At 35.1% G+C, this 13,795-nt stretch overlaps 1 protein-coding gene across 2 annotated transcripts in view; it reads right to left on the bottom strand.

Moving 5' to 3' along the window:
- The window catches only part of ADAM2 (ADAM metallopeptidase domain 2), a 97,488-nt gene that overhangs the window by 24,179 nt on the left and 59,514 nt on the right, over positions 1-13,795 (bottom strand). For both annotated transcript variants that reach the window (XM_029226496.1, XM_029226498.1), the window contains 4 exons: positions 7,038-7,174; positions 4,226-4,406; positions 531-629; positions 222-417 (listed from right to left, as the gene is read on the bottom strand). In XM_029226496.1, coding sequence (XP_029082329.1) covers positions 222-417; positions 531-629; positions 4,226-4,406; positions 7,038-7,174 — 613 coding nt within the window. The remainder of the gene's footprint in view (positions 1-221; positions 418-530; positions 630-4,225; positions 4,407-7,037; positions 7,175-13,795) is intronic.

Here is a 13,795-nt window from a genome sequence, read left to right as displayed (position 1 = left end):
CTGAGTGCTTTCTTTTATTGGAATGATTGAGTTTTGTTTCAGTTTTTTTTTTTCCTGGTGATACTATCTTTTTCTATTTTTATACCTCTAGAGGTTAATATATTTTTGACATATTAATAGCTTCATTTCATAATATCCTTTGTCTATTCTAATATATATAAAGATATGTATGTTAGTTTCCAGAAAAAAATATATACAGAAAATCAAATTATGATAAATACCTTCACCAAATATTTCCGAACATTGTTTTATCCCATTCATACATTTTCCGTTCACACAGATCCATTGATTCTCTGCACATGGATGCCCATCCTGAACATAAAGGTCTTCTTGACATGCTGCAGATGTACCATTGCAATATTCAGAGAGATCACATTCATCAGTGGAAGCCCTACACACTTGTCCTTTTGCTATAAACTGGTGGGGTGAAGTAAATCATATTGAGTACAGCAGAATGTGAACATTTAAATATTATAAAAAATGATAACATTACTAATGTAGGTAATACAAAATTTTTAAAAGGCTCTTACAGCACAAGCATCACAGCACGGTCCAGTAGCACAAGCTGACCCAACATTGAGTCTACATGTGGCTTGGTTACAGCATAAGTCTGGCAGAGCTGCACAATCCTGAAAGGCAAATCAAATGCTCTGAAGTATGTTCCAACTTTTATTTACATTAAATAGATATTTTAATGAGGACAACATATTATATAATATACAGACTGACGCTTAACTTAAATGTTGGCAAACAGAAAAAAATAAAACCACTTATTCATTCATTTATTTAACATTTATTGGTCACCTAATGTGCTAAACCCAGTGTTCTTTATATCAGTTGGTTTGACTACATTCGTAGTAGGATTTTCTGAAGTCCCAGAGTCCACCAAAGCCAAGACATCGATAACCATAAGTTTATTTGCAGGGGTCGGGGGGAGGGATAAACTGGAAGATTGGGATTGACACATGCACATTACTATCTATAAAATAGATAACTAATAAAGACCTATAGATAACTAATAAGGACCCTCTATACCCACTTTGGTAAGAGTTTTTATCATGAAGCGATATTGAATTTTATCAAATGCGTTTTCTGCGTCTATTGAGGTGATCATATGATTTTTGTCTTCTCTTTCGTTGATGTAGTACATCACATTAATTGATTTGCGTATGTTGAACCATCCTTGTGAACCTGGGATGAATCCACCTTGGTCGTGGTGTATGCTCTCTTTCATGTGTTGTTGGATTTTGTTGCTAGTACTTTGTTGAGAATTTTTGCATTTATATTCATCAAAGATATTGGTCTATAATTTTCTTGTTTGGTAGTGTCTTTTTCTGGTTTTGGTATCAGGATGATGGTGGCTTCATAGCATGACTTTGGGAATGTTCCCTCCTCTTCACTCTTTTGGAAGAGTTTGAGAAGGATCAGTGTAAGTTCTTCTTTGTATGTTTGGTAGAATTTGCCTGTGAAGCCATCTGGTCCTGGACTTTTGTTTGTAGGGAGTTTTTTAAATTACAGATTCTATTTCACTTCTAGTGCTTGGTCTGTTCGAACTATCTATTTCTTCTTGATTCAATTTTGGTGGGCTGTATGTTTCTAGAAAGTTGTCCATTTCTTCTAGGTTGTTGAATTTATTTGCATATAATTGTTCATAGTTCAACTCTCCTATGGTTTTTTTTTTTTTTGTATTTCTTATTTTGTTTATTTGGGTCCTCTCAATTTTCTTCTTGGTGAGCCTGGCCAGAGGTTTGTCAATTTTGTTTACTCTTTCAAAGAACCAGCTCTTAATTTTATTGATTTTTTCTATTTTTAAATCTCTATTTTATTTATTTCCTCTCTGATCTTTATTATTTCCTTCCTTCTGCTGATTTTAGGTTTTGTTTGTTCTTCTTTTTCTAATTCCTTTAGGTGGTGGGTTACATTGTTAATTCGAGATTTTTCTTGTTTTTTGAGGAAGGCCTGTATAGCTCTGAATTTCCTTCTAAAAACTGCTTTTGCTGCATCCCATAGATTTTGTATGTTTGTGTTTTCATTGTCATTTGTCTCAAGGTATTTATTTATTTATTTATTTATTTATTTATTTTTTTGCAGTACGCGGGCCTCTCACTGCTGTGGCCTCTCCCATTGCGGAGCACAGGCTCCGGACGCACAGGCTCAGCGGCCATGGCTCATGGGCCCAGCCGCTCCGCAGCATGTGGGATCTGCCAGGACCGGGGCATGAACCCGTGTCCCCTGCATCGGCAGGCGGACTCTCAACCACTGCGCCACCAGGGAAGCCCTCAAGGTATTTTTTAACTTCCTCTTTGATTTCATCATTAACCCATTGTTTTTTAGTAGCATGTTGCTTAGTCTCCATGTAATCATTTTTTTCTCATTTCCTTTTCTGTGGTTGATTTCTAGTTTCATGCCATAGTGGTCAGAAAAGATACTTTAAATAATTTTTATGCTCTTAAATTTGTTGAGGCTTCTTTTGTGCCCTAGATGTGGTCAATCCTAGAGAATGTTCCAGGTGCACTTGAAAAGAATGTGTATTCTGGTTTTCTTTGGATGTAATGTCCTGAAAATATCAATTAAGTCTTACTGTTCTATTGTACCATTTAGGATCTCTGTTGCCTTATTGTTTTTCTGTCTAGAAGATCTGTCCATTGATATGAGTGGGTTGTGATACTATATATTGGAAACCCTAAAGACTCCACATAAAACTACTAGAACTGATAAATGAATTCAGCTAGGTAGCAGGAAATAAAATTAACATAGAGAAATCGGTTGCATTTCTTTACACTAATAATGAAATATCAGAAAGGGAATTAAAAAAAATCTCTATTAAGATAGCATCCAAAAAAAAAAAAAAAAACCTAGGAATAAACCTGACCAAGGAGGTGAAAGACTTATATGCTAAGAACTATAAAATATTAATAAAGGACACTGAAGATAATTCAAAGAAATGGAAGGATATCCTATGCTCTTGGAAGAATTAATATTGTTAAAATGGCCATACTGCCCAAAGCAATCTACAGATTTAATGCCCTCTCTATCAAATTACCCATGGCATTTTTCACAGAACCAGAAAAAATAATCCTAAAATTTATATGGAACCATAAGGCAATCCTGAGGAAAAAGAACAAAGCAGGAGGTATAACCCTCCTAGACTTCAGACAATACTACAAAGCTACAGTGTGGTATTGGCACGAAAACAGACATATGGATCAATGGAAAAGAATAGAGAACCCAGAAGTAAACCTACACACCTATGGTCAATTAATCTTTGACAAAGGAGTCAAGAATATACAGTGAAGAAAAGAAAGTCTCTTTGGCAAGTGGTGTTGGGAAAGCTGGACAGCCACATGTAAATCAATGAAGTTGGGCCATTCTCCCACACCATACACAAAAATAAACTCAAAATGGCTTAAAGACTTAAATATAAGACACGACACCATAAAACTCCTAGAAGAGAATATAGGCAAAATATTCTCTGACATAAGTCATAGAAGGTAATAGAAATAAAAGCAAAAATAGGGCTTCCCTGGTGGCGCAGTGGTTGAGAGTCCGCCTGCCGATGCAGGGGACGTGGGTTCATGCCCTGGTCCAGGAAGATCCCACATGCCGCGGAGCGGCTGGGCCCGTGAGCCATGGCCGCTGAGCCTGCACGTCCGGAGCCTGTGCTCCGCAACGGGAGAGGCCACAGTGGTGAGAGGCCCGCGTACCGCAAAAAAAAAAAAAAAAAAAAGACATACTAAGGAAGTGTATGCTCAAGCGGGTAAGTATAAACCTAGGTCAACTCACCTATAGCAGGGGACCAGTACCGGTCCATGGCCTGTTAGGAACCGGGCCACACAACGAGAGGTGAGTGGTGGGTGAGTGAGCAAAGCTTCATCTGCCGCTCCCCATCACTCCCCATCACTCGCATTACCACCTGAACCAACCCCCGCCCCCGTCCGTGGAAAAATTGTCTTCCACGAAACCATCCCTGGTGCCAAAAATGTTGAGGACCACTGAGCTATAGGGTTAAGACCTTGAAAATCACCAGTATGAATAATCTACAAACTGCTGAATTCATATACCAATATTTAAGTGTACTCATTAATATAATCCCAGTATACATCCTTAAGGTCTTTGTTGAAAAGGAAGTTTGATAAATTAGGTAAAATGGCAGTGTGACAGTATAAAAATTAACTAATAATTTTTTATGTAATTCTGGTGTGTAATCTTCCAAATTAGTACCAACCTCCTGATCCCCACAGTCACATTGTTCTCCTTCTTCGACTTTTCCGTTACCGCAAACTGCCACTTTGTATGTTGAACCTAAACGTGGCTGGTTTTGAAGACACTGGGACTTTGACTTTGAAATAAAATGCGCAAAATCTTCCATACTGCAGTTACTAAAGATCTTCACACCACTGGAATGACTAAAAATACATCAAACATCAGACTTTTATGTAACTGTCGCTTCCGTAAATTGACTAGCCTCAGAAGAAAAGTCTATAATCTAATGAGAAATATAGCTAATATAAAATTACTAAATTTTAAGGCAATAGACTCAAATTCTAGTCATGTGGATTATTACAGGAAAATGTTTTTCGCATGAGGACCATGAAAAACATTAGAGATTTTTGGACAAACTACCAATTTTGGTGTTTTTTTGTGGTTGCATCCAGCTTGAATATACTCTTTAATTATATTAACCATAAATAATAGATTTATTATTACATTGCCAACAACTCAGATGATTTCTATCTAAATACCAGAAAACAAAAGGAGAAAAATTGATAGAACTTTAATATTATTGAGAACTAGGCAATGCAAGATGTTTACTCTGTGTGAACTTGTTTATAGAGGGGTACACTTTCTGATAATGAAATTAGTGTTGTCATTAGGAAGAGATTATCAATCATAATTATATCCAATTGGATAATTTATTTGCAGCTTGAATCCTTGCACATATTTGCTGGATGTTCTCATTCTCTATTCTCCCATTTTTCCTTGATAATAGAGCCTCTGATACATAACTTCCTTGTATAATACTTACATTTAGCTTTTGTAAAGCTAGGAGCAGACCATTGGCCTTAAGTGAAACCATAAATTTAAGTTTTATGAAGTAATGTTTACAGCTGTGCTTTTATCTGCCCTTTCATTATGTTGGCAAGAGGCCCCAATTTCTGGCCATATGGACCTCTATATAAAGTTACTGAACTGTCCTCACGATATGGCACCTAGCTTCAACCTGGGCACCTGATCAAAGAGAGAGTACAGAGAAATTTGCAAACTCTTTAATTATTTAATCTTGAAAGTCACACACCATCAACTCTACCATGGTCTATTTGATGAAATCAAGTCACCAAATCCAACCCATACTCAATAGGAGGGAAATTAAACTCTACCTCTTGAAGGGAGAAGTAGCAACAATTTGTGGATGTATTTGAAAACTACCATTCTCTTTTACTTTCATTTTACTTAAAATTAAAAAAAAAAGCTATACTCTGTTCTATCTCAATGTATCGTGTTTATTAAACATTTTTTTCCTTAGTCATTGTTTCCAAAGCTCAGATATATTGCTACCTTCGAATGAGCCAAAAAGGCACAGTTTCATAACGACAACTTCTTTATCTAAAGAAACAAAGTTCCTAATTAAAATATTAAAATGTCAAAGAAAGTTGAAATTCGGAAACATATTAGGTAGCATGTCTGACTCGCTGGATACATAGACTGAATAAAACATGGACTACTGATTGTGAGCCCTCAGAAAAATGACAGTCTTTTGTAAAAAAAAATCAGTGTGGGCCATGTATTTTCTACGGATTACAGAAACAAAATAACATGTTAAACTCCTTAAGTACTTCTATTTAATAAGCCAAATTTTAAGGTTAGATTGAGGACACCTGCCTCAGAAAGGCATATGTCCTATTAGGACTCTGTCCTGTGCAAAATCACTGAATGTGATAGTGTCAAAGGGCATTAAAGATGAATAATTCTAGAAGATGTTTCCCACCAGTTTAAAGACAGCAATGAATCCTTTTCAAATATGCCCTCTTTATTCAGATTTTCCTTTAAATAGTAGATTTTCACATCATTTGTTTGCCATTCAATGATGAATAAAATGTCTGTGTTGTCCAAAATTTTAGAATCATGCAATGCTATTCAAATGATGCAAAGCATTTAAAGATATGATTAATAAGCATTTTTTGCAAGACTGTAATTTGTCAAACTAAGCTTTTTAAAAAAGCATTTCCACAGATGAATGGTTTCTATATGTGTATTAATAATTCCACCAATTTTATACAGGCCATAATTATATATTTTTAAGTGGAATTTCTATTTTTTTCATATCTACACGAGAATCAAAGTTATGTTAAAAAATTAATGAAAAAAATTTCAACACTCATTAAGATTGTAGCCTAAGTTTTTTGGTTGATTAAGGTGCTTTGGGGAGAAATTGGAAAGTGAAAAAAAGGCAAAATATTAGAGATAATATAAAAGAAATTAAATGTACTGTTAAATAAAATTAAATAAAATGTACTGTTGGGTTACAGTTTAAAAATAAATAAATAAATAAAAAGTATAAGAGACTGGGTCCAGTCACTGACTGGATGATGGTTTCCATAAATCTCCTATTTGGTTCTAATTCCGTAAAATCTCATAGCATATTCTAAATACTGAGGATAATAGCAAAAACTTCAGTAGGCCTTTGAGGCATGATAACTGCTGCAAAACGCCTCCTCTAATAAATCATTCTTGTATAACGAACACAAGCCCATATTTGGCTTATCAAATCATCCATTAAATTATAAAATCATGCAAGTAACAGTGATAAATGTAGAGGTAGGTCACATGAGATAGCAAGTGTGACATTAGATTACAAGAAATATTGAGATATGCAGCAGGGGCACTGGAATACATATTTCGATCTGGGGTCATTGGCCACAGTTTACATTCGACCATTAATAATTATTTTAATAGCATAGACTTTCATAAACAAAATACACCAAACTTATTTTCATATAAACTATATATGTAAAGCATATAAAAGCAAAGCATCTTACATTGCTTCTGGGTTCATTACGCAGACAGCTCCTGGGCAATGGCATTTGTTGATGTCATCATAAGTTATTCCCATACTAAGGCTCAGTAATTGAGCTATAATAACTGCAAGGGATTCCAGACTTATGGTTCTGGGGTGCTGGGAAAAAAAACCATACATGTATACATTCACATTTTAGGAGATAATTTATTTACCTGGAGTATAATGTAATTATTAAAAATAGTCACATGATAAAATAGAATAGAGACATCAGATATGTTAATCACAGAAGTGCCATCCATGTTGGCCTAATATGTTACAGGTACCATTATCAATATAAGGAAAATATGAAAAGTGAAGTGTGAAATTTTACAAAAATGTAAATGTATGGTTCATTTGGTGGCATCAGGCCAAGAACATATTTGTCCCAATAACTTGTTAATCGTATATAACAATAGCTATAACCATGTTTGTACTCATAAAAGGAAGTCTTTAAAGACACACACATATACACACACAGTATCAATTATAAATGAACAGTTTGTGCTCATTTATAATTTAATTATAGGAGATAATATTTTATATGCTGTTTCATGCATTTAAAACAACATAAATTAGCTCACTGAATTAATTTATATTATGATAATAATGACTGATGATAAGAATGCTAACTCTCCACAGTTGCTTAAACTTTAGTTTCAAAACTAAATGCTTTTATCACTTTTTAACAAATGTAAGATGCTTATTATAGCACACTTAGACCATACTAAACAAACGATTTTTAAGAAAAATCCACAAATCACAATATCCCTTCAAATATATCTAATAACATTGATGACTATACTTCAAGATAGGTTCCTAGGGATATATTTTGGTATCTTCTGTTTGCCTCTCTCAATCAACTTTCCATTACTTTCCACCCTACTCTCCAGATCAGAAGGACTATACCAATGGATTATGTCAAAGGGTTCCTTTGCCCTCTGCTCTCACCTTGATTTGGTCTAATGGGGAGGAAAGGGTGAGAAAAGAGCAGGGTATTTATTACCATCACTTCCAGGGTACCTATGACCGTCTGAACCCTTGAGTAGAGGTTTCTACCTTCCATGTATAACCCTAACAAACTGACATTGTCCTTTCCTTCAAGCCTAGGGGACAATTACATATCTTTATTACTAGCCCTGAGGTAATGCAAGGTCCCTACATCTTGCGTACACATTGATAAATTGTCCCTTTATCAAAATAACACAGGTGAATGTACCATCCATTTTCAGAGAGAGAGGGGTGGAGGAGAGAGGCGGAGAGAGGGAAGGAGAAGAACAAAAAGAAGAGAAGGAGGAGGGGGAGGGGGGCAAGGGGAGGTAGATGAAGAGGAGGAGGAATGCTTGATTTCATGGGGAAGAAAATGACGGATTCTGATAAATTTCGAACATTTAAATAATAGGATATTATAAATAATAATATAATAAATAAGAGAGTATTATCAGTGTAGTTATTCAGCTTTTCTTGTCTTCAGGATATTGTAGGAAAGGCCTGGCAATCATTCAATCAATATATCTTTACAATTGCTTTTTTTTTTTTTTTTTTTTTGCGGTACGCGGGCCTCTCACTGTTGTGGCCTCTCCCGTTGTGGAGCACAGGCTCCGGACGCGCAGGCTCAGTGGCCATGGCTCACGGGCCCAGCCGCTCCGCGGCATGTGGGATCCTCCCGGACCGGGGCACGAGCCCGTGTCCCCTGCATCGGCAGGCGGACTCTCAACCACTGCGCCAGCAGGGAAGCCCTACAATTGCTTCTTTTTCTCCATCTCTCATGTTCCTTATTATCACTCATAGCGCATCAAGAGGGAAATAACATCCAAATAATTTCATGTTATTTGTATAAAATCCCAATATGCAGCTGCTCTTTTATTCTTTATCTTCTGACTAGTGCATATGTTCTGGTCTCTCCTTTCCTTGTATCAAAGGATCAAAGACATGGTTTTGTATTTGAGATGGAATTTCTTTACATTCCCCTTCTGACACTCTTACTTCTATTAGCTTGGGCTGCCCTCAAACAATATCACAGAGAACGTTGCTCAAGGTGCCAGCAGGGTCCGTTTCTGGTGAGGTGTGTCTCCCAGGCTTCTGGAGGGCTGCCTTTGCCCTGCGTCCTCAGTGGCCCTCCCTCCTTGTGTGCTGGCTCCTCCTCTTCCCACAAAGACACCAGTCCTATTGGATTAGGGGCCCAGGCTTATGACCTGCTTTAACCTTAATGGCTCCCTTAAAGGCCCCTTCTCCAAATACAGCCACACTGGGGGTTAGGGCTTCAGTATATGAATTTTAGGGGGACACAACTTAGTCCATAACAGGCTAGTACGAAAACCTTGAAAAATGTATGGACTGGAGTACGAGAATTTGCTAAAAGTTATGGCTATGACTACTTCTGTTATGAAAATAACGTAAGGGAAAACGTAAAATTATATTTAGCATTGGATTTTTGAAAATATTTTTAGAAAAAATTTACCACTAAGCAGACTCGTTTCTTTTGGTGAATAATGCCTGCTTAGGACAACAGTTGTCAAATAACAAGAGCAGCGCCTGGTGTTTGTTATGGCTTCTTATGTGCCAGTCACTAGGCTGAGAAATTTCCTGACAAGTAAGTATTGAGACTTCCTTTATTGTGTACCATTTGGTCATTTTCTATAAATGTGTCTGCCATGTATGTTTTGTAGTCTCTAATTTAGGAATCAAGATCCTACATAGGCCTTTCAGACAAAGCTTATCCATAGTGTTTAAATTTTCTAAATTTTGTTCTGAGAGATTAATTATTGCTTTGTTTAGTTTAGAGTTATTTAGCTAGGTACATATGAGTTCAGGTTTATTCATATAATGATAGTCAAAGCATGTTTCATCCTAAATAATGAATCACTTAAAATTCATATTTATTTTACTTGAAAAACATTTTGGTGTTTTATGTTAATATTGATACATTAATTTTCCTTTGATGACATAGTCTGTTCTTTTTCTTATTCTTAGGGTTAAAATTTCTGTAGCATTATACATGAGTTTGAAACTTATAAAGAGAAAACAATAATTTTTAATAGCTGAAATTAAAACTTTAAAAAATCTCTTTTGATTACTGTCCCTCTGAAATTACTAATAGCATTTTATTCTGTATGATGGCTTCATGCTTTTTAGATAATTTTATCTTAAGTCAAGGGTACAAATCTTAAGTGCCTTGATTCAGTTTTATATAAATATACATACACATACATATATGTATATACACATTATCTATATACACACATATACACATTCGTAATTTATTTATACATATTATTTGTGCATACATATATACACACATATTTGTGAAGTGCATGTGACACATACCTACACAGCCACTACAGTGAATAAGATACAAAATATTTTTATCACTCAGGAAATTCTCTCCAGCAAGTTTTCAGGAATTATCTCTCCACAAAATGTAACTTCTATTCTGATGTTTAACAATATGGTTTATCTTTCCTACACTTTATCTTCAGAAAAATGGCATACGAAGTAAAGATTCTTTTGTTTGTGGCTTCTTTTGCCCAATATACAGTTTTTGAGATCAATGGTGAGTATAACAGTACTTCTTTTTATTGCTTACATTATATGAAGCAATAAAAAGCACATGTTTGTCAATTTCATGGATAATCAGTATTGTTAAGATGTCAAATTGACCTAAAGATTCAATTCAAAACCAAAGTCCCAGTAGTTTTTGTTGAAATTGACAAGCTGATTTTAAAAGAGAAAGTCAGAAAACCTAGAAAAGCTAAATCAGTCTGAAGAAAAAGTAGTAGGGTTTACACTATAATTTTCGATGATTTACCATAAAACTATAGTTATTAAGACAAGGTGGTGCTGGAGAAAGGAGACATAAAGCTGTCTGTCTACGTATCTGTCATCTATTCATCATCAAGATGATGAGGGACATCAAGAGGTACAACTCTATCCTGTACCTACCTTTTAATATTTAAGTATATATTTATGTTTAATTATTAGCCATTGTATTAATCAGGCTTCTCTAGAGAAATAGAATCAATAGCACACATATGATAAGGAATATTATACATGAAGAGGCTTATTATAAGGAACTGGCTCACACAATTCTGAAGGCTGGCAAGTCTAAACCTGCAGAGTGGGCTGGCAGCCTGGACACACAGGAGAGCCGATGGCACAGATGAAGCCTGAAGGTATTCTGCTGAAGAATTTCTTCTTGCTTGAAGAGGATGGACTTTTTGTTCTGTTCAAGCCTTCAACTGATTAGATGAGGCCAACCCACATTATGGAGGGCAATGTGCTTGACTCAGATTTCACTGATTTAAATATTAATCTCATCAAACCCCTCCAAGTTGACATATAAAATTAACCACCACAAGCATGTCTCAAACTTTACAGGTTCAGGTTCAAAATGAAACTTGTTTCCACCCTTACATTCCCCTCTGCCTCCAAAGCCAGCTGCCCTGCCTTCCTCTACCTAGCTTCTCAAGAATAATCTTGAGCATAATCACTGTTTCCATGCCATTCATGGCATGTATCCAGTAAGTTAGCAAGCCCTATATGTTCTGCTTTCATGATATATACCAGATAAAAGCTACTTCTCGCATATCCAAGAATAAAACACCAGTTAATACCATTCATCTGCAATTGTCTCCTATATGGTCTCCTTGTTGTGGATCCTCACGCCTCTACGATCACTTTTGTATAAGGTAACCAGAGAAATATTTCTCTCTGGCTTCAAAACTTCCAGTGCCTTTTCATTGCAAAGAGGATAAAATCCAAAACGATTTACCAAGATCCATAAGGCTGTATATGATTAGTCTGTTGCTTACTTCGACAATCAATATTTTCACAACCATCTTGTTCTTGATATTCATTTCCATCTGAAAGCCTTGAATTTAATGATCATTTTCATGGGTTCTGATTTCCTAGGTCTTGCAATGACTGCCTTTGTCTCATCATTCATTCCTCTTCTTAAAAACCTTCTCCTCGAAGTTTTTCTCTGATCACCCCAGCTAAAATAGCCTACCCCACATCCCATCAATTTTTATCATATTCTCCTAATGTATCTTCTTATTAGGAAATGCAAATATAAGATTGAAATAATTGGTTCCCTCAAAATTGTGTAGAATGCGTTCCTAAAAGCATTGTTTTTCCCCTTGTGAGATTTTAAAACAATATATCAATTCTTTTAATACCTTGGTGTTATTCTGAATTTCTAGTTCTTCTTGTGTAACTTTTTAGTAAATTATGGGCTTCTATTAACAATACACTATTTGTCTAAGTTTTCAAATTTATTTAAGTTATAAATTGTTCTATTATCTCTTAAATGTTATTTATATCTGTAGTTCTCCATTATTTTTGTAATTTTATTAATATATTCCTACTCTGTCTTATAAAAATAGTTTTGCCAGAAATATTTTTGTTCTTAATTTTTTAAAGGCCTAATATCTTTTTTGAATATCTCCGTCCTACCGATCATCTGTCTTTCTTTGATTTCTGCTTTTATCTTCACTATTACCTGTGTTCAACAAGTTTTAGGGCAATGTTGTTTCCATCTTTCCACATATTTTAGGTTGGATAATTGGCTCACTGATGTAAAGGTTTATTTTCTGCAAAATTCACTAGATACTAATATCCTTAACTATTCTGCCTGATTCTGCCTGATATTCTGCCTGACGTATTGCCTGATCAGTTTATCTACACTGCAACATGTTAACTACCATACTTTTATAAAAAGTTTATATCTTCAACTTTTACTCAATTTCCAAACTGCTTTATCTATTTTCTTTTTTTATATTTATAAGATTTTAGTATAAGTTTGTCAATTTTACCCCCAAAAGCCTGCTGAGATTTTGATTAGGAATGCACTGACATCTCTTCAATATCGTAAAAGAAAACTGAATTCTATACGAAAGAGAAAACATTTCAATAAAGTAAGAACAAAATCAATATGAACATATCAATAGCTATAGTAAAAAATTCTGTTACCAAAATGGGACATTTAGAAAAAAATTCATATAACTTTAAATGGAATTAATTCCCCGTCAAAAATAATGACAGGATGAAAAAATAAAATACATTTTTTAAAGTTTAGAGAATTAGAAATGGAATTGAGCTTTCTTATTACGTTAAAGAATGTCTATGATAAACCAGAATGAACATAATACCTAATAGTACAATATTGAGAGCTTTTTCCTTGAGATCAGGAATGATACAAAAACGTCTACTATGAATTCAGTTAAACACTGTTCAACTTGAATTGTTCTTGGGATCCTAGGCAATTCAATAGGAGAAAAACATTAAAAAAAATAAAAGATAGACATATTGGAAAAAAAGAATAAAATTGTTTTAATTTACATATGACAAAGTTGGACACAGAAAAATTTAAATCTAAAACTACTAGAAATAAATATAGAAATATTGCATACAAGTCAGTGTATAACATTCAATTGTTTTTCAACATAACAGAAACTCATAAATTATACTTAAAATATAGTATTTACTAATATCATCAAACAGTATAGAATTTACTGGTATGACTAGGAATAAATCAAACAAAATATTTGTAAAACTTCTACATATAAAACTACAAACAGGGGCTTCCCTTGTGGCGCAGTGGCTGAGAGTCCGCCTGCCGATGCAGGGGACACGGGTTCGTGCCCCGGTCCGGGAAGATCCCACATGCCGTGGAACGGCTAGGCCTATGAGCCATGGCCGCTGAGCCTGCGCGTTCAGAGCCTGTGCTCCGCAACGGGAGAG

This window comes from Monodon monoceros, unplaced genomic scaffold, assembly GCF_005190385.1.
Source record: "Monodon monoceros isolate NGI ecotype Baffin Bay Population unplaced genomic scaffold, NGI_Narwhal_1 Super_Scaffold_17, whole genome shotgun sequence".
Lineage (NCBI taxonomy): Eukaryota > Metazoa > Chordata > Mammalia > Artiodactyla > Monodontidae > Monodon > Monodon monoceros.
This window is presented reverse-complemented; position numbering and strand designations above follow the sequence as displayed.